Source organism: Macrosteles quadrilineatus, unplaced genomic scaffold, assembly GCF_028750875.1.
Source record: "Macrosteles quadrilineatus isolate MER2022 unplaced genomic scaffold, UCM_ALF_1.0 Scaffold_2__2_contigs__length_208266976, whole genome shotgun sequence".
In the NCBI taxonomy this organism is placed as follows: Eukaryota; Metazoa; Arthropoda; class Insecta; order Hemiptera; family Cicadellidae; genus Macrosteles; species Macrosteles quadrilineatus.
The window spans coordinates 167,644,097-167,668,336 of NW_026542595.1; the positions used below are offsets into that span (position 1 = coordinate 167,644,097).

General features: G+C 34.4%; 1 protein-coding gene across 4 annotated transcripts in view; it reads left to right on the forward strand.

Moving 5' to 3' along the window:
* The window catches only part of LOC128985864 (four and a half LIM domains protein 2), a 316,238-nt gene that overhangs the window by 146,637 nt on the left and 145,361 nt on the right, over nucleotides 1-24,240 (forward strand). For all 4 annotated transcript variants that reach the window (XM_054405812.1, XM_054405813.1, XM_054405810.1 and 1 more), the window contains 3 exons: nucleotides 13,212-13,392; nucleotides 17,274-17,504; nucleotides 20,317-20,532. In XM_054405812.1, coding sequence (XP_054261787.1) covers nucleotides 13,212-13,392; nucleotides 17,274-17,504; nucleotides 20,317-20,532 — 628 coding nt within the window. The remainder of the gene's footprint in view (nucleotides 1-13,211; nucleotides 13,393-17,273; nucleotides 17,505-20,316; nucleotides 20,533-24,240) is intronic.

The following is a 24,240-nucleotide window of genomic DNA, read 5'->3' on the forward strand; positions in this document are numbered from 1 at the left end:
AAGACCTGATGACGGTCCGTGCACAAACACAACGAAACGTCGGGTTACGCCGACCTTGCACTTCATTTTGCACTCTGCTCGTCTTTCTCTCTTTCTCTCTTTGTATTTTCCTTCCTTATACCATCTTACGCTTTAAAGAGGTGTAGAATCTTCACAATAAACTGTTTACATATCAGTTTTGCTTTTGAGTATCTATATCTTCCATCTTCCATCTTCTATCTTCTATCTTCTACCTTCTATCTTCTATCTATTTAATTCCGTATAGCTAGGAAAAAGGTAGAATGGCTGTTGATAATTAATTCGTTTGAAAGCTTAAGGGGATTCGCCACTGAAAATAGGTAAAAATCATGAAAAGTTGTAAAAATATTTTTTTGCATTTCTTTGTACATTGGACCCTATTACATCCAAAAAGTATGATATAATCCATGTAAGAATGTTATTATATGTTATAACCAAGGGGTTTCGCTCTTTACGATAGCTACAAGATCATAGGACACCTTCTTATTCAAACGCGGTTTTCCGCAACATTGAAATTTCACGTTTTTCAATACAAAATTTGATATATCTTGAGAGCCACTAAAGGTACATTGTTGAAATTTTTACTACTTATTCTAGACAGTATTAGGAAAATATTTAGGTAGAATTAGCTATCTAAGTTAATTAGGTACTGAACCATAACGTTTTTTTCAAACTAACTCTTTTTTCTGAAGAAAAATTATATTTAATGTGTCACAGCAAAAAAAGTATCTGAGATATTATTATGAATCTACCTAAATATTAAGTTTAGATAACTGTCTTTAAAAAAACACCAAATTTATCCAAATCCATAAAGAACTCTCTTCAGAATATCGATTTTTAAAACCCCTTACAAATTGATCGAAAAACCTCTATTTTATTTTTTTACCACCTATAATTTATATTTAGAAGTAAACCAAAATTTTTCCATTTTTTGTTAAACTATACCCTACTAGAAAAAAAATAGTTTCACGACTTTCCTCGTTAAATAAAAAAATTCACCCTTTTCAGTGGCGAATCCCCTTAAGGTCCAATTACTGTGGAAAAAATATAAGAAGTGTCAAAAATTAACCCTGCTCTGCCCCACAGGCCGTCATTTTCTAATGGAAGTACTACAATGTTTCTGTAAGCTTTTAAATGTACCAGCTGATGTAGGCCTAAGCATTGCTAGTGTTCTGTGTTTAGGTTAGAATGGTAGCAGTGTTGAAATTTGTATCGTGTTAGGAGAAGGCCACGACTAGAAGGAGAGTATTAGGAATGGTGCACAGCATAAACTAATGTGAAGGGCAGCAATTGCTGCTATAATTTGCCTAGTTTAATTTAAGCTTGTTTATACTTTACAAGAATAACATAATACAGCGCAAGAATAATTTATTAAAGACTCCTGAAATAAATAGTCTCATGAAATAAAACAGATGATATTTTAACTTTAACGAAGTAACGACCAATAATTAGTATTGCAAAGCTGCAAAGTTTGAGGCGTTTTCGTTAATTTTGACAAGTTTAAATATCAGAATTCAAAGCGTAAAACCCAAAGTTTTCGACACGAACTGAATTTAATGTCTGAAACGAGTTTGATTAAATTCAACTAACTATGGTCAAGTTCAAAAATAGTATTTTTAAGATACCCGAATATTGATTTTTCTAGTTTGCATAAAAAATATAGTGAGTAACAAAATCGTATCTACATAACCCTTCAATTCTAAAATGTAGGATTATGTTATTACATTAAAGTTTCTACAAGCTTTAACTTTAATGTTGAATACAATTGATCAAAAATTAAATATGGATTTATTCGAAACTTCACCAAGGTTGCCAAAACCAAAGCTAGCAGCAAGCGTGGCCAATACCGCCAATGGACTTTCGCATATAAACCCTTGATTTTATAGGTTGAGGGTGGGGCAGTGATAACCAGTGATAAGATCACAGTAATTTGTCACTTGCAGCCTTGATTTGTGAGTTAAGGACGTTAACTCTTCAACTACACTTTTCAATCACATTTTCATTTCCCAAATATAATTTCACTTTAATATCCTTGCCAGTTTTACATTTTTAATACATTTTCATCCCTAAAAAACAATTGATTAGCCTACATGGATTTTATATGAATGTACTTTTTGGTGTCATTCAAGTTAAATAGTATACATATATACTTTCTAAATGTTAATGTTTCTGGTGAAAAGTAAAATTACCACTTAAGTTTTTTAACAAGTTTCCAAGTGGTTTAAAATACGCTTTCTATAAAATATAAATTAACAATTTATTAACAAGATTTTGCTGTATTTCACATGATTACAACCATTCTAAACTTGTTGTATCTAGTAATTAGTTTAGTTTAGGTATGTTTAAGAAAAAAAATCCATAAAACTGAAGTTTTGCATTTTATTTCTATCACTAACGATTTTGTGACAAATAATTGGAGACAAACTATGAACTAATTAATTACATAAATACTAATAATAATACTCTTATTGTAACTGATTGTGTATGTGTATCACAATACAATATTGTATAGGCCTACTTAGTAACAAAGCATGATACTAGCAGGCAGTTATGGGTAGTCATGTCTGTTATATGATTTATGCTGTGAGCTAACAACTGGTACCAAGTGCAATCCAAAGTATAGATAAATCCTTCTTTATGGAGCTCTGCTAAGTCATCAAAGTTATAGTTATTATTAGCAGTTATTATTATTACAGTATTTAGGTAACTTTAAGCAGAACAGCTAATACAGAAATCTTAACTAATTAGTTTATCCAAATTTAACTAATTAACTAATTAAAACTAAAACTAAATAATTAACTAATTAAAACTAAATTGTTATGTCCGAGTAAAAAAATCACATTAATTAAATTTAATTAATTAAAACATACAGGTTCCGGTTGTTAAAAAATCCTTGAAAAATCTTTTAACAAACATTACATTACATATTTTTAATAGATACTACATTATAATTTATAATTTTGTTTTATCAATCAAAACTGTTATTATTAGTTTACATAATTAGTTATTGTTACAATTGGTTGTGAGTTTATTGAATGTAATATCTTCCAAAACTCTCGCAGGGATGTAACATAACAATGTCTCCTGACATTTTAGTTCCTGTTCTCAGCTGGAATGGGTGGATACAACAACTTTGACATTTAAAAAAATGAGAATCACTAGGTAAATGGACTGGTTTCTTTTAGCGAATTTCCCATATAGGGAATAAGCTATTACCGTAGTACTCATGGAAGACTGGGACCCGGGACCAATTTACTTTTTCGTTTTGAGGTCCCTAAAGGCCAAAAACACCATCCCTTCAAGTGCATTTATATTTCCTCTGTCTAAATTTAAGATAGGAAAAAAGTTATTCGACTCAGCTGTATTTTAGTTTCTCTTTTGGTCTTTTATTAATTTTCTTACTGATCTGTTTTCAATCATATGTTCTTATTTAAAATTCAGTTATTTTTATATTGTTTACATTCATATTATTTGTTTTGTTCATGTTTACGTGTTCAAGAAATTACAGACCTTCAAGAAAAATTAGAATATCATCCGAACAGTCTTGCTGTTAATCTGCTGGACAATAGCATAGACTAACCAACACAAGGGAGTATGTTTTATCTATGACAATAGTCAGTGCATTACCAGGTTAAAAAGTGTTGTGCATGTGCTGGACCTAAGCTACAGATTTCTGTAAATATTTAAATGACTGATCCAATTTTTGGCAAGACTTGTTGATGAAGGCCGGTTTCACACGAGCCACAAAACGCCCGACAATCGTGGAACGCCGCTTCTGACCGTCGAAGCGCGCTTGTGGCGCGAGAATCGCTGGCTGACGCAAAAAAGGGGTGAGGTTCATAATGTCCAAATTTCACAAACTCCAACGTCTAAAATATTAAATAAACAGTGTGTTTCATAACCTCCAAACTTCATAAACTCCAAAACTATAACTTTCAAATAAGCACAGTTTCACAATGTCCAAATTTCACAAACTCCAACTTTTAAATATCAAATAAACAGAGCGGTTCATAACCTCCAAGTTTCATAAGCTCCAACGGTACAGTCTCTGCCATAAGTCAATCGAATTGGCGGGATACCGAGGCGGACGGGCCGAATGAACCTCTCTGTTTTACACAAACATACATTCACTCAACCTGCTCTGCTACACTTATTTGTTAACATACAAATTTCAAATTGATATATTATTTTTCTGGAAAAACCAGTGCTCATTACTATGTAGCTAGTTTTTCTCTTAACATAATTTTTATAATTTATTTAGGCAAATTAAAACAGATGATTGTTTTTTAACACCATAAAAAACATGAAAAATGTAGTAAGCGAGGAACTTTTTTATTTTTTGGTCAGGAAAAAAATTCCTGCGGCAAAGTTTTAGATCAAAGTATGAATTTTATTTTTTACTTGAAGCTTTTTTTGATACGGAGCCTGCTTGTATCATTTTTAAGCGATTAAAAATAGGCATAAAATCGCTTGGCGCGGCATTGGCGCTAGGAGTTTGGCCGGCTCAGCATCAGTTTACGGGATATAGAAACTGAGTTTCTAGCATTTAATTATCATTATACTGTATTACATCAAATATGTCATTACATTACGAAGAATAATAACTTAATTTACAGGCGTATGTTTGTGCATTTTAATGCTTACCGGTAGTCTATAGTTAACAAAATTCTTTGACACAAATGCTTCCCCGATTGTAATTTCGGAAATTGTCTTCGTGAAATATGAAAAGGCATATAAAGATGTGGAGATAATTTAAGTTCTTGGTAAAACCCACTGAATTAGCGACCTGGCCCAGTTATTATTTCTACTTTTATTCTCCTTTCGTTAAGGTAAACTAAATTAGTGTAAATGCATCCCATTGACTAAACTTTACCCTAGATTTGGTTCTGGTCAAAATAATATAAACGAAAATAGAAACTACTCTTATTCTAAGTTTATGTGGTGGAATTCTTGCTAAAAGTGCGATTGATGAGAAGGCGTCAATAGAAATACTAAACGGCCCAATCCACTGTCACCTTTCGTATGTTGTATAATACCGATAATATATGTAATACATGGGATGGAATACATGGGATGGATTGGGCCGTTTAGTATTTTTAATACAATAGGGGTAACCGTCATGAAGTGAAATGTTAATGTAGTACAGAGTTTAGTAAAAAATCTATGCGTGTTAACAGTAACAATTTTGGTGAAAACGACTCTTTGACATATAAAAAACTAACAGTAAACCGTATATCGATCTTATTTAGTCCACGCAAAAACTACTCGGATTAAGGATCACCCTACTAAAACAAAGGTTCTACTTACAATTTTATCATTTGTAATCGTTAGTGGTTATTGAAGAATATATTTCCCTCGGAAAAACATAATATGTTACACCGAGTAGTAACTATGTTACATATCAAATCAAATCAAATTAAATCGTTTATTTCCAAAATATAAACAATACAATAAACAGATATAAATTAAAAAGAAATATATTTTTCCTACAGTCACCCGACAAAGTTGGCTTCCTTGTACTGTTATAGTACAGAAAGCTGCTAATTGCTGCATATTTATACTTTGCCGTACGGTTTATACTTTGCCGTACGGTTTATACTTTTCCGCACATCAGGATTCCAACGAAACAACACAAAACAGCGTGGTTCCATTATGCACGTAATCCGTGTACGCTTGGAAATAGGTTGGCAACACTTAAAGATAATTATACTATGAGCAGCTGACTGACTATTATAACTACGATTTAACCTGTCATTTCGTGTTTATAGTTTCGGTACAGGGTTATTACAAATGATGTTCCTGATTTTGATTATAAATATTACTGGGTTAATTTGTTTCAAGACTATTTTAGTTGGTACCATTGGAAAGAAAAACTCATTAAGTTTCATTTACATTGGTTCGGGTGCATATCAGCTGTTTGTCAAGTCAATTGTTGTAAGTGTTGTGTAATGGCTGAATTTGAAGGCAGGAAAGCTTTTTGTCAGTTGGAATATTACATTAACCAATCTGTTATTAGTGTGCAACGACACTTTAGAACCAGGTTTAACGATTATCCTCCTAGTAACCACGATATTGGCAAGTGACACTTGAAATTTAAGAGAAAAGCTGCATTTGAATGTTACTTGTAGTAGGGCTGAACTTAACAATGCGCTGCCTGAGATATGGAACGAGCTCGGTGGTCCGAATAATGACACACCCCTGAACTGGCCTACAAGATCTCCGGACATCACCCCCTGTATTTTTTTCTTGTGGGGATACATCAAAGATAAGGCGTACACACTACCAGATAGCATACTTGAGATCCAGCAACGGATTACCAATGCTATCGAAACAATAGATCAAGACACACTTTTCAAAGTCTAGCAAGAGCTTTACTACATTATTGACATCGGTCGTACCACAAGGGGTTCCCTTATTTAGCATTTACAATTCTGTGCATCTGTGTCAAAACTTTTTGAGTTTTTTAAAAGTTGTAACCATTTTATTTCTTTGTATAACAAATAAAACTATATTTTATGTATGTTTGAAATCATGAACATCATTTGTAATAACCCTGTATTTCTGAACTTTCTGGACTTTTCTTTTAAACGTTTTTAAAACCTTCCTACGATCTTAATAAACAAGAAAATACCTTTTAAGCATTTTTTTAGGCGCGGAAACCACTTCAAATTACTAAAACATACGGAACTATATTCTCAAAACGCGGAGCACATTTCTTGCCGAGGAAAAATAGCGGAGTGATATGGACCGCGGGTACTACTTTCTCTAGGGCACCATTTGTGTTGCCAGCTGAACCTAAAAACGTGTTGCATAGTGTTTGAAAGACTAATTATTTATATGCTTTATAGTGACTGTAGGAAAAATATAATGTGTAACACGAGTGAAAAAGGCCTTTGCTGCACTCGAGATCATTCCACACTCGCCTGCGGCTCGTGCGTAAACATTGCTCTCGTGTGCAGCAAAGTGCCACTTTCACCACTAGTTACACAAATAACTATTTCCGCATAGGCGTAAGCCCGTGTGCGGAAAAAGAGTTCTAAATCTGCTATCTGGTATATTGTGGATAAACAGTGATTTCTATTGTCTAATTAAAACATTTACTACATTTCTTAAAAATAATTATATATTACATAAAAACATAATTTAAAAGTTAATATGTACAAAATTAGAACACAATAACACAATTTAATTTAGAGTAGAATTTCCTAATGTAACCAAAGATTAAAATAAGCAACTAGAAGCTACAATAGCTACAATGAAAGGGTCTCAGCAGATTACTAAGATTTTTACGTTTTTTTTCTTTCTAATGAGCCTAATTATATGGGGATTTTACTGAGCCTAATTATATGGGGATTTTACCGATGTGGAACCCGAAGTAAATATACTTTTTATACATCGAGTTGAAAGTCGTCCAAAACCCGAAAGGTAAATCACAGAATAAATATAAATTCACAGTAGGCCTATAAATAACTTGACGTAATGTTTAGTGTTACGTAACCATTAAAAATATTAGCAGATCATAGTACATGTATACATATCGTCATTTCTTGTGTAATTTAAAACAGATTCTAAGCAATGCGTTCACCTACGATGAAACTTAGCAGCATTTAATTATTGCAATGGTTCTACGCATCATCGACTGTTTTTACTTATCCTAAAATCGACGCACGGCTCGAGTAAATACGGAGTGAGGAACTGCTACCAGTGCTACCCGGCCTCGAACGCCGGAAGTGGCGCGGAGGGGGGACGGTCGGTAGTGATATCACTGAATCTAAATATCAAGTAGCATTATCCCTCCGTACATCGTTAGTTATATATAAACATCGAAAAATAAACAATTCTATTTTAAGGAGTTTATTAACAATCTGTTTTCAATTAGCCAATTTGATATCTTGTCTAAATCTTTTCTTATTTTTAGTTTCAGCGACCTTTTATTGAAAGCTGAGCACACAAGAGCTGTGTCATCAGCATAGGCAAATATTTTTGAACATAAATCAAGCTCCAGCAAGTCGTTTATATATATCAAAAAATAATGGGGCCCAAAACCACTCCTTGAGGGTTGTCAAATTGCAAATCAAGCACTTCACTCAAAACATTATAATCAATCACGAGAAAATTTACAAAATGAATTTAATTTATTGTACCGTAAACACCCTTGTTTGTATAATTGTTCTTGCAGTTGTATTGAAGTAGTAGAATATGTTACATATCTAGGATTGTTTGTTGATCATCATTTAAAGTGGGAGCAGCATGTAAAACAACTTTCAATTAAATTAAGGAAAATAAATTATGCTTTATATCACTTAAGAGACAACATTAAGAGTGAGCATTTAAAAAAGGTATACATCTCCTGATTTGATTTGAAAGTGTGATGAGATATGGAATAGTACATTATGGGGGTACTTATCCTACCATATTACAACCTGTCATCACGAACCAAAGACATGCACTGAGGGCTGTTTTTGGATTAAAAAAATATGATAGAGTAAGTTATCTTTTTGAACATGAAGAGCTTTTAACCTTCAATCAATTGCACGTAAACTCTTTGATTATGTTTGTTTTTTAATATCCGTTTCCGTACATGTTTAAAATGAAACCTGTCAATAGAATATCTCGATCAGCACAATATTACTTGTTAGCAGAAAGGAAACTAGTAGACATCAGTTTTGTTTTCTTGGTCCAAAATTTTTTAATGCGTTTGTAAAAATGTTCGGTAATGAAGTTTATAATGATAAAAGGTCTGTGATAAAGTCAAAAGCTTTGTTGTTTTCTATCAATCATAATATAGCATAACTAATCTGTAACTTATTTTTAGCTTTGTTTTAGATAAATAAATATTTATATTTGCATGTAGAGTTTATTGTCTTTCTAAAAACCGTGTTCTTATTAAATTATTCTAATTTGTCTAAGTGTTATTTATATGATTAAAACTGTTGCAATAGGAAATGTCTACTCACTGTTCTGTTTAAGTGACAAAAAGGAAAAATGAGCTTTTTTCTGCCAGAAACAAGAAAATGAAATGTATTAAGAAAAATATGTTTTTCATCCCGCGCGTGCTTTGCATGTCACAAGGGATTATGTATTTAATAAAAAAATTGCATTAATTAAAATTGTTTGAATTGAATTGAATATATACATATATAAACATTTCAACGAATGGTGTTTTTGGCCTCTGGGGACATCAAAATGAAAGAGTAAATCCATCCCGGGTCTAGGTCTTACCATGCCACCTACGGTAATAGCTTATTTCCCTATAAGGAAATTCGCTAAAAATGACACCAAAAATGATTGAAGCAAAAGTTATCAGTGGTAAGTTTAAAGGAGAAATAGTCATAATCCAAAGAAGAATGATGATTGCATCCGAATTACCCTCTGAATTTAAGAAACTAAAATTTCCTTTTTGTCTTGCTTTCGCAATAACCATTTTAAGACACCAGGGCAATCCCTGACTGTCGTCGGTTTAAATTTAGAAAATGCATGCTTTCACACGGACAGCTGTACACATATATATACAAATATAACAATTTTAACGAATTGTGTTTTTGGCCTCTGGGTACATCAAAATCAAAAAGTAAATCGGTCCCGGACCTAGGTCTTACCATGCCACCTACGGTAATAGCTACTGTACTTTCTTATAGGGAAATTTGCTAAATAGAATCTAAAAACTTTAAAAGGTACCTATCTAATAACTTGTTGAATTATTTACATTGAACACTATTTTTAAATAGAATATGCAATAATCGTTACAACAACAACAACTTCATACCTTAATATTTTTTACGACAGTCAAAGACTCCACTGTTTGTGATTACGCATTTTTATTGGTAAATAAAATGTATACAATGCTTAGCTCTCCACTGAAAAGGCAATCAAAATATAAATTATCACCTTGTCAAAACTTTAACATTATTGAACTAGCCACATTAAGTTGCAAAGAGAAAACGAGACTGCTGTCGAGTAAAAAAGTGTAAATACTCGAGTATGAGCTTTTATTGAAACGTGACCAGTATACCTACAATATGATGTATAAGTTAAATCCTACTTATAAAAATGTATTTCTGCGTTTATGTATGTTAGTTTCTACCTTTTTATGTAGTTTAAACTCATCCTTTTAGTGGGTAGAATGAATAAAGTACAAGGTTTGCGGCACTTTTCTAACAAAGGGCTATTTTTACACATAACAAAAAAACAACTGATGTAATCATTATGAAATTTTAACAGCTATTAGAAAATATACTTATAAAACATATTTATATGTTTTAAAATTTTTCATCGGTAAAAAAATCTCTTACGATATTTGTAATGTAATAATTGGCTTTTTAATTGAGAGACGGAACAGTTAAGAAACTCAGCTGAAAGCTTGAATTAAAGGTATTAAAAATGTAAATTTGATTTGCACATTGTGTGCTAACACATATTTGAGTCACACAGCTGAGTGGTCTTCAATCATAAAATGCACGTATTATCAGTAGTTGAGCGCTGGCGAACGGTGCCTGCTATCTGACTGTGGCAACCACTAGAGAGACTTCTGGCCCAGACTGTACCGTTGGAGGTTATGAAATTTGGACATTATGAACCGCACTGTTTATTTGGTATCTTATCGTTGGAGTTTGTGAAATTTGGACATTGTGAAACAGTGATTATTTGAATGTTATAGATTTGGAGCTTATGAAAATTGGAGGTTATGAACCACTCTGTTTATTTAATATTTTAAGCGTTGGAGTTTGTGAAATTTGGAGTTTATGAAACGCTCCCCAAAAAAGGATAGCCCCATTCACTTAACATTTGAGCGCGGCGTGCCTTTCACACGAAGTGGCGTCTTTTTGCGTTTGTCGCTAGAACGCCCTGCAATCGCCTGCAGTGGCTCTGTGCTCGACAAATTTGGCGTTTGTAGCTGGTTATTGCCACTCAGATAGTTAAAACAACCAGTCACCCTGTTTTGTACTGAAATTTCTTTTGACTTTTATAACATCAAGTTATGTCTGACTTTGACACGGACCGTTTTATCGTAGAAGTAGTGTGTAGGCCAGTGTTGTGGGACAAAGAATGTAAAGATTACTCAAATAATTAATCTACGTTGTCGTACCGCACGAAGAAGCATTATAAAAAAAAGCCTTTTCATCGTATATTGTAGCACTGAACTGCACTCGTAGTCTTTCCAAGCGGACTTGTGTTCTGGTGTAGTTCAGGGAGGTGTGGTATGAAATGGCGATAAACTGATGGAAATCGCGGAATCATGCTTTTGCCATCTGAAAGGTCCCACGCGATTGAGCGCCGCTAGTGGCGCGTTTCTGCCGGCGATTGTGGCACGTTTGTGGCTCGTGTGAAACCGGCCGAACAGGTGCTTGCTTCCTGACATTGTTTTGATATATGTTTTACTTATTGTTCTCATATTTGAACAGATTGTAAAATAAATTCTGAAAAAAAAATTGTCCCTCTTTGCTTGAAAAGGTTGTAAAATAAACGAAAACTAGCAATGTTTTATTTTTCATAGTTAATTGTCCTATATGATGAATATAATATATATATATTGTGAACTGAGCTGTATTATATTGAATCACAGAACACTGGAACATTTTCAAATTTTCTAAATACGGTAATTTGTTATTTTGAAAGGTGATTGATCTGTTAATCCTCATTGCTTTTTCAGCAAGTTATCAGTATTGTACAAGTTTGTGTTTAAGTGGTCTAAGGAAACATTGTTTACCTGGTTACATTTATAGACAGACATCTCCCGCCATAACAGTTTTGACTGGACTATGTAAACACATCCGTGAATGATTAGGAAACATTGGTTTACCTGATAGTTTACTGTTTACACCTCTAGTTTGGTCTTCCGACCTCCTGTTATGAACTACTTGTAAATGTTTTGAGAAACACGTTCCAAATATCTGTTTGATATTTCTGTGTTAAAGCATCAAAACTAGATTTCAACAAGAAACTTTAGGGTCTTTTTTCCCAAATAGGTTTGAAATTCTATATTTTTTTGTCAGGAAGACCTGTTTAGGTTCACAATGTTTTGGTTCTTTGTCTTTTCATATAAAATACTTCTAAAGAAATATTTGATTTAATGTTTTCTAGAAAACTAATTCAGGATTGCATGTGTTAGATTTGTTTGTGTTTCGGAATAGCCTGTAAAGCATTAAGTTATTTTTGGTGATATCAGGGAGATATGATCAGATAAAAATTTTAACAAATTACTATCAAAACTATGGGACTGTTTATTTTCCAAAATAAAAACAAACAAATGCACGGAATACAGTATACTGTACAAGTATTGAATCTGTTATAAGACCTTCCGCAGTAACTGTTTGATTCGTTTGAAATTTCAGGTGATTTCTTTTCAGAATTCAAATAAGTTACCTTATTAGGTATGTTTTCTTAAGATCCTCAATAACTTTACGAGTCTTTAAATGTTGTTTGTGTTTTTAGAAGGACCGTTCAGCGTAAACACATTTAATTTTGTACATGTTTTCAGTAGTCTGTTCAGTATACAATTAATTAAAATTATAATTAATTGTGTTTTCGTTTCCTGGAAGACCTGTTCAGGATGCAAGTATTTAATTGTGTTAGTATTTCCAGGAAGACCTGTTGAGTATACAAGTATTTAATTGTGTTTGTGTTTCAAGGAAGACCTGTTCAGGATGCAAGTATTTAATTGCGTTTGTATTTCCAGGAAGACCTGTTGAGTATACAAGTATTTAATTGTGTTTGTGTTTCCAGGAAGACCTGTTCAGGATGCAAGTATTTAATTGTGTTTGTATTTCCAGGAAGACCTGTTGAGTATACAAGTATTTAATTGTGTTTGTGTTTCCAGGAAGACCTGTTCAGGATGCAAGTATTTAATTGTGTTTGTATTTCCAGGAAGACCTGTTGAGTATACAAGTATTTAATTGTGTTTGTATTTCCAGGAAGACCTGTTGAGTATACAAGTATTTAATTGTGTTTGTGTTTCCAGGAAGACCTGTTCAGGATGCAAGTATTTAATTGTGTTTGTATTTCCAGGAAGACCTGTTGAGTATACAAGTATTTAATTGTGTTTGTGTTTCCAGGAAGACCTGTTCAGGATGCAAGTATTTAATTGTGTTTGTATTTCCAGGAAGACCTGTTGAGTATACAAGTATTTAATTGTGTTTGTATTTCCAGGAAGACTTGTTGAGTATACAAGTATTTAATTGTGTTTGTGTTTCCAGGAAGACCTGTTCAGGATGCAAGTGTCCGAGGGAGCAGCACGAGGTGGTCCATGTGGAGTGGGTGAACGTGAAGGAGAGGTTGGGGTTCAAACCTTCGGCAGACCCAGACAAACATAACTCCAGGGATCGCAGCTATAGTGAAGGCTACGCATGGGTGCCACCAGGCCTGCCTTCGTACAAGGTAGGTCGTCTTGACTGTTAATATTTTTTCAAAACTTAGATAGCCTACTATTTTTAATACTAATTTTATTCTTATACCTGTTGCTGATTGATTCAGCTAAATCAAGCTCTAAGCTGGTCTGGATTTAAACTCGGGTCTTCTTGAGGGTCAAAGTTCTGCACTCTCACTAGACCAGGTATTCAGGAGTATGCACACAAAACAGCAAAGAAGATGTAATAAATTAGAAAACAGGTCTTTGACCAAGATATTTAGATTTTAAATATCAACTTGATGCATCCAGCTCTTATCAGCAGAGAACTGGACCTAAATGTCATGAAATAACCTTAGTCCTTAATCTCCTAGGAGAGGACTAAACTTAGTTTTTTCTATGTTTTCAACATTTTTTCATTATTTTAATATGTCTTAAAAGTCTAAGTATAGTTTAACAATGGCTTCATCAAAAGTAGGTCGATTCCCAGATGTAAAAGCCAGGGCTCCAGGAACAATGTTCTCTGACATTTCTGTATTGACATGAACAAGCAAATGCCAAACACTGAACTCATTTGGCTTCCCCCCAAACTGAGTTAATTTATCAAACTTGTCTGTTTAGTCTGTTGTTTTTGTTTGTTTTAATGTCTACTTCTGCCTAAATTCACTTCATCGACCTACATTGTTAGTTTTTGTTACATTTTCCGGTTTTGCAATATGGCATTAGCTAGTGTATTATTTATTATTCTGTTATTATAATTGCTCGGACCATAGTAAACCGATCTTCTTACCTTAAGTTTGGACATTCTGCTTATGGTTGCAACTGAATGTTAATGCGAATGTGTGGTACCTTTAGATACACCTAGAAAAAGTCAATGATAATACCAATTGGTTTTAAAAAATAATATGTTACACATTGGATTAGTTCTATTAACTGTTGTCCTGTTTTAAGTTCATCATAAGATGTAGAACGAGACCCTTAACATCTTCTATAGACTAATGAAAACATTTAACATATATTAAAAAACCCAAAAACACCAAGAAATTATTACTGAGGAAACGTTCTACCTACAGTGATACACTAAAAGCTTCAAAATGAATTGCAGTCCAACCTCTTTAAGATAAATTAAGGGGTAGGGGAAAAATTTGAATTATCGAGATATTCTTAATAAAGAGGTTTGTTTTATCGAGGTTTAATATAGTATTGCCTTTATTCGTCTTATAGAGTTTTCTCTTTATAGAGAGATGGTTGGGGGTTTCATGTTGAGACAAGCTTCTGTTTGTTTTGAAAACTATGTACTATGAAGGTTAAGATCGTTTGAAATTGTTTTTATAGAGGTCGCATTCGTCTTGTAGAGTAATCAGTCCTAGCCCATGTCACAAACAAATTCGTCTTATGGAGGTATTTAATCTAATTACTATGTTGGTTGTATAGAGGTGTTTTTCAGCATTGACCTTTATGAAAGTTTCAAGAGATTTAAGAAAATTTGTCTTATCGATGAAATCGTTTTACGGAGGTTCAACTTGATTTTGTGGGGGGTTCAATTTTCAACACGAAAAAGTTTGTATTTTTTCCTCCCTGCATGTAGACCTTAGTTGTCTGTATCATCAGTGTAAACCGCACGTATACAGATCATTTAACAATGGGTGAGTCACTGACGGAATGTTATCTCCATACAAAGTAGAGCTAGGTGGATCCCAAGTGGCAACAAGTGGTCAGCTGATTACCATTTTAAATTTTCTGTTTCACAAAGGCGAAATAAACAATGGCACAAGAAAACTGATGCTGTGACATCGACATGGTGTGGAAACAAGACATGTTGACTATAGATACCATTGTTGCCTTCAAATTCCAATATATTTATTCACTAGTTTACATAATTTGTTAGCGAGTTTCAATTGTTTTTTAAATTTTAAATTCTACTGACGTAGACCAGGATTCAAGTTTGGTTCTGAGAGATGATAAAACAGAGTAAGTTTTTTATTATTTGAAATGGGGCCCAGCTGTCCTTTATCATTTTGTACTAATAAAATAATGGTCTTGACTGAAGAAACAGTGATATCTTAGTCTGTTACAGAGCTACATAGATCACTTTGTTCCATTCTACACTCATCTTGCATTACATTCGGCTTAAAGTACACACAAAACATCCTTGTCTTGATACTGATGAGTAATGCAGTTTATGGCAGAGAAGGTTTTTTGTAGCTAAATTCGAGTCATTTTGAGAAGAATAGTTTTTGGACCCAGATTTCTATCTAAATTGAGTTTTCATTTCTAACAGAAATCATTAGAAGGTTTTTAGACACTTAAAGCATAAATAAACATTGCAAAAATAAGGGCTGTTTGCATACGTTTCACTTTTCACACTAGAAACATAAGACGTATCTCTTTATCAATAAACCGTCAACAAACAAAATATTTATGAATCCATAGTTCATGACTCCCCTTTGTACCAGTGCATAATCGTATTATGAAGTGCTGCAGATTTATAAAGCTGTAGACAGAAAGTTTTTGTTGGATCAAAGAGTGCAACACCATAATGTTTGCTCGGTTGAAAGCTGTTTGCAAAGATGTGGTCATCGAGCAGAAACACTGGTGAGTTTTACTGCCGTTAAATGTTTCAACAGCCAAGTCAAAACAGGGCCAAAGAATGAAGTCATTCGCTTCACAACAGACCACTGACTGCACTGTGTAACTTCACTCAAGCAACATACTGTTTAGTCTCAAGTACATTGGTCAATGACAAATCATAAGTCATAGGTAAAATGGAAACTTGCACTTTCTTTAAGAATTTGAAAATTTTTTTAATGGTTTTTTCAAGTAGATTCGAATACTATTTTACTGAGAGATTTCTGTGGAACTTTAATGTTTAAACATTTTTACTATTATTCAACAATACCTTAGGGTATTTCATTATTTATGGTATTACAACAGTACTACAGTAGTTGTAATAGCTCTTGAGCATAGCCAAACAAGGTTAAAAAAAATAATTATCACAGAAGGCTACAATTCCACCTACTATGATAACATAGGTAAAATCAAACCAATGAAAAGTTCCCATAACTCAAAGAGTTAATTTTACTTTTACATACAAAAGATCACAGTTTCTCCTCAGAACATGACATTACTGCATTTAATGAGACTAGAAACTACGCAACTGACAACAAGAATAGCGAAATTTGTCATGCAGACAAAACTGTGTGGTCATGAAAACAGTGTTATTTACGATGTGACACTCTTTCCAGAGTGGTGTGTTCTTTAGGTATTGTCTTAATATAATCTTGGCAAAACTTTCATCTTAGTTTCAAGTCTTTGATATTGCATTTCTATCTCATGATTTGAGTATTGGACCTTCTAATTCAAAATGGGTTTTACAAAGATTTGAAACTTAAAACTGCATGTAACCGAAGTGAGTTTTCTTGAATAAAAATATTCAACACCAACCTACTAATTATGGGCAACAAGAAGTTATATTATGTTTACGATAAGAGATATCCCCGCATAAAAAATGGACTAGTAATTTATTTTTAAAATGTTAAATAGTTGTAAAACTTAGTTTTTCTTACAACCACAGCTATTAAGGTATGCTTACATGTGCTTACATGTAAACAAGTTCAACAGCTGATTTTACTTTGAGACTCACAAGTGCCAAGTTAATTGTCAAACACCCAAGATCAAGTAAGCTCAGATTTGCCTCTATGGGGGGCAGGCACATTTCCATGGCAGATAATGGAATTTTAGGAGCTGCAATCTTTATCTTATAGTTAGACATACTTTTTCATGTGGTTAATCAGTTATTATGGCATCCGGCAAGAACTTTGATCAATCTCTATAAAACAAATTATGAATATGTATCACAAACTTTTAAATCAAAATAAGGGACTTTTATTTAATTTTACTTTCACTGTTGCAGATAGATCAGTATTTCCGCAGTCTGCCACCCAACAAGGTACCCAAGCTAGGGACGCCGGGGGAGAAATACAGGGATAAACAGTTGGTCGTCCAACTTCCAAAGCAGGACCTTGCACTGACCTACTGCAAACACGTCGATCCATCCCTCTACAACAACTATGAGGACTTTGTCAACGCCAGGAATGAGATTGCCCTCGACATTGCCTATGCAAAAGAAGTCATTTCGCCTACGGTAAATATTGTACTTTTAAGTAACGTAAGACAATCTTTCCTCATTCCTTCAGATTGTATCATTCAATGTTCCATTATTCAATATTTCATCCTTAATTTGCCCCCATTGGTAAGAGTAAGAGTTGGTGGAAAACTGAAACCAATCTTAGTATTAATTGAAATTTTCAATTTCAACCTTTAGTTATAACCTACCTATAGACACTGGCATGGTTTTGCATTTAATGTCCTATGATCCTAAGATTATAAGCAAAAAATCTAGGAATATTTTAAAAGGTCAACATATGTGATTGAGGATTGTTTCAGGGTGAATTAATAAATCCTTAGGATAAACAATAAACACTATATTCCCTATATCACTATAGTCTTATAGTAGGCCTACCTCTTAATGTGTTTGTTTGATTTGAAAACATAAAATAGCTATTTACCTTACAAGTGTAGTAAGAGCGTTTTTACATCACGCAGGTGAAGGATGTGCAACGAGCGGAAGCGAGTTGCACATAATTTACCTAAGTGATGTAAACACGCTCTTGCGTAACGTGTAACGTACAAGATTTTACCTGACCCGACAATATACAGGAGGTTACGAACAATATTAATCATTATCCATTTCACTCATCTTCTAACAGTAAAGTTCATTTACAAACAAAAGCTAGGTTAGGAAAATTCTTCAAAACATAACAATAAAATTCAAGAGCACAGCTGATTTCTAGCGTTGAACTTGGCTCCATAGTGGTATATTTTTTAAGTTATTCACTCAATGTTATTTAAATAGGTTTCATTACATCACCGAGTGAGTTTTTGATACTTTACATCACTCGAGAAGTAAGGAAGTTGTATACATCACGCTTGGGATAGGGAAGTTTAACATGGCGGGTTAGGTAAACATACAAAACAGTCAAAACATATGGTCAGAGTATAGTGCAATGCTATCGCATAACATACGCTGCCTACTCATACTACATGATATTTCACAGCTTTTCTTACATAAATACAATTGTTTCAGTAAAAATTACTTGAATATGTAACTAAATTACTAATTAGTGAAAAATAATAGATTGGATAGGTATTTCATTATTGAACTCAATGTAAGACTAGTTCTGGTCAAACTAAACATCGACAATGAGTACCGGTACCGTAGTTCATGCTTAAGTCAAAGATGCTAGGTAAGATTTTACAACTATGTTGGATATATAATTTGTTCTTAAAAAAGGTTTTGAGTATTTTGTATGAACTAATCAAGTTTTTTAATAAGTCATCATCAATGTATGGCCTTTCAAAATAAAACCAATTAAAATTTACAGTTCACTTTAAGGCTTACCGGTACTTCTTGTTTGGTTTCAAAATATTCAAAAACATTTTTCCATAAACATTTCAGGAAATCAATCTCCATTTTGCTGTACATACTTAATTCTTTTCAATTTTTGTGTTCACAAATTGATTTTCAGAACTAAAATGAATAACTATAATGAATAAAATGATTTAGAGGTGAAAAGCTTCTAAACAATCTTCTTCTTTATATCCATGAATGTTAAACTGAATTAAATCGTAACAACAGTTTAATTTGATTAGTTTCCAAGAATAACCAATTAAATAATTGCGTTTGTAGAAGGTAGGTTGTGTTTACCTCCCCAACGAGGTCGTGTGTGTTAGTACAAGAACAAATAATCAAGTTGCTAAAGAGAACAAATAATCAAGTTGCTAATCGGGCTTCAGTGAACGATCACCTGTTGTCTTTGGCTACTTTGCTCTCAAAGTAACGGTAACATGTGTTAAAATCTTTAGAATCAATCTACCTGTATCTTCCTGGCAAAATACTGCAAAGATCAAACTTATAGACCAAATACAGTCTATTGTATTAAATATATTAGAAAAAAGTTTTTTGAGATGTTTGCATGAAATTGTAAAATTTGTTTTATTTCTAGGTTGCTCCTCTCAATAAAGTTAATATAAAACAAACAACAACAACATAAAAAATATGGTGAACTTTGATTGTTAGAGATACACTTCTCTGGTGTTTTTTTTTTTTTTTGCTGCTACAATACAACCACAATTAACTAAACCCCAAAATTGAAATTTGTGGCATTTAAACTTCAAACTAAACTCTCAAATTCTGATAATAGTATATTACGTAACTAGTCCTGAGAATATAGGTTTTTACCGGACCGTGTGAGACAAAGTCGAGTGCGGGATCACCATACAAGTCCGTTACACACATTTTGAACAAGTGACATGCAATATTTTACGCCATACTACTCTAAGCTAACTTAAAAATACCCCCACCGCAGCAAACCTGCAGACTTAGCGAATTTCCATTTGCCTGATTGGATTTAAACTAAAATGTCTCCTTAAAACACATTGGTTTTATTATCACATTTATTCCCTATTTAAACAGAATTAGTTTAATGAGTACCTACTTAGGTTTGCTGCAACAGGGAGGGTAAAAAAGTTTTTTTAATGCAAAATGTTAAAAGGTACTGTGGTTTAGTAAGAAATTAATGTATTTTCCAAATTTGATCAAAATATGTTCATAAACAAGCAAACTACAGCAGTTGACTTATTCTCCATAAGAATAACATGGGAATTTTAAAATTACAATTTTTTTAAATTTTCTTTCTGAGTGAGAGACAACAACATCGTCAACTCTAACTAGAGCTCTTTTAACAGCACCCTTTCGAGTAAGTTCGGCAAGTATAAGCTAGTTTACAAGCTGTGTGTATAAAAGCCGGCTTGTAGATTTTAAACACATCCATGTACCTACTTAACTCTTAATTTATGTTCTTTTGACAACTTGATCATCACACTCCGGTTTTCAGACGTGTGCCACGTGTAAGGAGGCCATCCACGTGGATGACATAGCTATCCTGGCACCCAAGCTGGGAGACCTACAACTGTGGCACCCCGGCTGTTTCACTTGCACTACCTGTGATCATCTACTCGTGGATCTCACGTACTGCGTCTACTTCAACCAGATCTACTGCGAGCGTCACTACTCGGAACAACTCAAACCTCGCTGCGCGGCCTGTGATGAGGTAAGCTGAGTTTGTTGATTAAGGGGAGGTGGTTGTGGATTTCATTGATTCAGTTGAGAATCCTTTGTTGTTGAAAGTGAATTTTGACTCCAGTTGTACTTATAGAAATTTCTTGGCCGGTACTTCCGGTAGTATATAAGGGACGCCATTGAGATTCTTTTCATTCGCTAATTGGGTCTGATGATGATTGGAGTGTCCAATCTAAATCGATCACCTCTTACCATCTTTTATAATGTATTTACCATCTTGTAAGTCAGTATAAGAGTAAATATATTATTACATGTGTTATTTGACATATTTTTGTACTTTCAGGTAATAAGTGTGAAATACTCCCAAAATGAAATATATTAGATGATAGATTTTTTTCTAACACTACACCAGCAGATTTTTAAACCAAAATCTATTGACTAAAGACCTTTGATTAATGTAAGCTGAGTTCAGTTTCAGAATGATATACAATCAAATATTTCTTTTGATCCAACCAATAATCTTGTGGTTATTTGGTTATCCCCACCTAGCCATTGGGAAAATAGTAGGGATAGAGGAAATAAGGAATAAGGAATCATCTTAGGAAAAGGTTTATCAATATAAAAACCTATTTTTTATTGACTACATCTTCTTTTTATACAACAAATTTGAAATATTGATGATATCTATAAAAGGTGTTTTTAAACGTAGAACGTAACAGGAAAATCCTTATAATAGTCAGTGCCAGATTTACCACTCGCAAGCAATAGGGGGCCGCAATGGGTTTAAGGACGACTATGATATCCCCGTGATTGCAGCCCTAGAAAGATGTTCATGATTTCGCAGTGGCCGCATGTGTCGATAATTATGTCCCCGTGATTGCGGTCCGCGGGAGATGTCCCCGATATCGCGGGTGTACACGGTCACGGGTGTAATGATGATGTCCCAGTGATTGCAGTCCGAGGGAGATGTTCGCGATTTTGCCGTAGCCGCGGGTGTTGATATTCCCTTGATTAGGGTAAGTTTTCATGATTTCTTCTCATTCCTGGGTGACAGTGAAGATTTCCCCGTAGTTGTAGCCCTCAGGAAATGTTCACAATTTCACCGCGGTCACGGGTGTCGATAATGATGTCCCTGGGTAGTGGCCCATGGGAGATATTCAGAATTTTGCCACATTCGCGGGTGTCTATGATGGCACTGCCTTGATTTAGGGGAGATGTCCAAAAATTCATCAACGATGGGCGGTGACGATGATGATGCCCGCTTGATCGTAGGATATTTTCACAATTTCACCGCTATCGCAGCGAATTTTCTCCACAGGGGTGGGGGGGCCACTTAAGTAATTTGGCCTAGGGCCGCAAGTTCCTTAAATCTGGCACTGATTTTAGTCCTGCAAAGATTTATTATTAGATATTTCTGAATGAAAATATGGGCTACATGTCTATTTTGAAGCTTGCCTGGCTCAAGGATCCTTAAAAAAATTGAACATCTGATACTTACATTACTTGTTTTAAAAATAATTATTTGCATGGTTTCACATCATCAAACAAAGTAATCATAACCCAAAACCACACCTTCCACCAACACAACATGAAACAAAGTACTGAAAGAGAGTTGCCCAGTCCTAATTTTAAGTGCCTTCAACCTACCGCCGCAACATACACACAGATCTGTACGTGGTGCTGGTATAGCTGGAATTGCAGGCACTTTTAAAACAAACAAGAAGTATGATTTACATTTGATTGACTTTAAAGGCTGTGATTTGTAGTATTGTTTACTAATATGAATACACCATCATGAGGTAGAGATTACATTTCCGTACCAAAGCTTTCAGATTACATTTTCGGACCAAAGCTTTCATTTTATTCAAGTTTTGTCTCCTGATTGCATCTTAATACCAAAAAGTGGTGTAAATACTTGCAGTCATTCCATCCAAATGATTGGTTTGGGGCAACTAGTTTAGACTCTACAACAGGCCATTATTAGATGACTTATCTCTTCAGTCTTCATTTAAGTGTCTTCAACACAGTCAACAGTCTTTCAACACTAACTATTAATAAAACACGCTCACTCACAGCGACAATAAAAATACTAACTTTTGAGACACAATGAAATACAGAATTACTAACCACACTCTTTTCAATTTTGCTTTTCATAACAGCATTATTGAAGTCAAAAAGTATTATTTCCTATAGTTTGCATTTAACCGTGAAGTAATAATGAACTGCATTCCTCTGGTGTTGGTGGGTTACTGTGGTGTTAGTTGTAGAGTTGGTGTTGGATCAAGGGACCAGGGCATCTCGTTTCATGCCTCTATAAAACTCCCACCCACCTACCCTCCTGCATCCAGCCAGTGCTGCTTTTGATAGGGGGTAAAAGAACGGAGCTGCTTGGAAATAAGGGAATGAGGAATCACAAGGATGCAGGGTCAGTAAAAAGGGAGTGTCTTGGGAAAAGAATAGGTGGTAGTTTGGCCACTATGGAGTTGTCCCATAGATGAAAGGCAATCATAAAAAATATCCTCCACAGCAGAATCATCTTTGAAAGAAAGAAAATCACACAAAAAAAATAATCTCTCATGAGGAATGTTGATTTCTGAAAGGAAGTAGAATTGATACTATAAGGAGGGGTTTCACTGTAATATAAAAATTTATCTTGATAAAAAGTGATTCTAAAAATGATTTTGTCTAAACTTGAGGCCAGGCACATTAACCGAAGCTTATTGTGCATGCTCCACACTTGCCACTAACTAGGTTAGCCTATACCCATGTGCACAGCTAGGTCCAGGACCTTTTGCCTAATGTTAGCGTCTAGTTTATCACCAGGCTGCTTTTGACTAAACAGGGGTTCTCCTAGTTCCAAGTCTGTTGCAATCTAGAATTATGTGCTATGCAGTCTTATCAGACTGGTTGCAAACTCTCCTGGTTGTTAATTCCCAGAGTGTGAAGGTGTATATCCTGCAACACCCCTGCGTTTTGACCCTCGCCAAACCTATGAGTTGACTCTCTGGCCTTCTTTAGAGGTCCTTTACCCAGGGTGGAGAGACCATAGCACTTCTAGGGTGCCTAGCCACCCTCCCTCCAACTTCCAGACCCACAGTGGGCCTGGTATTCTACCCTCCTCTGGTCTTTGGGAATTTTTATTTTTCCCACTGCATGGGTATTTTTCTGGGTTAGCTAACCACAAAAATTTTGCAATGCCACTTATGGAGTTGCATTGAGGTTTGGTCCTGGTAGGGTTTTGGTTTTAAATATCACATTTTAAGTTTCCACGAGTTATGAAGGGAGCTATGGAGGATTCCCCCAAAGGGCTGAATGTCTTGCCTTTTTGCCTAGACAGAGATCTGCATGCCCGGGTAAGTCTAGTTACTCCAGGAGGTCAAATTGTATCCTAGAGGCTCCATATGCACCATAGGGTGGAATTTACCTCTTCGGCACTAGTTGCTTGACACCACTGACTTTTGACTGAAACAGAAGTGAAAAGAAGGGAAAAGGAAATAAGAGTTCTTCTATAGGAAAGCGAAGAAGAAAGAAGAGTCAGCAAAAGAAAAAGTATGCTGGTCATAAAATCCAGAACGAAGAAAGCGAAGAAGAAAGAAGAGTCAGCAAAAGAAAAAGTATGCTGGTCATAAAATCCAGAACGAAGAAGATGAGGGTTCTAGGGGTCCTCATGGTTTGCCAGCCCACAATAGCCTCCCATTTTTACAGACAACTAACCTTGAGGGGGAGGCAAAAAAAGGAA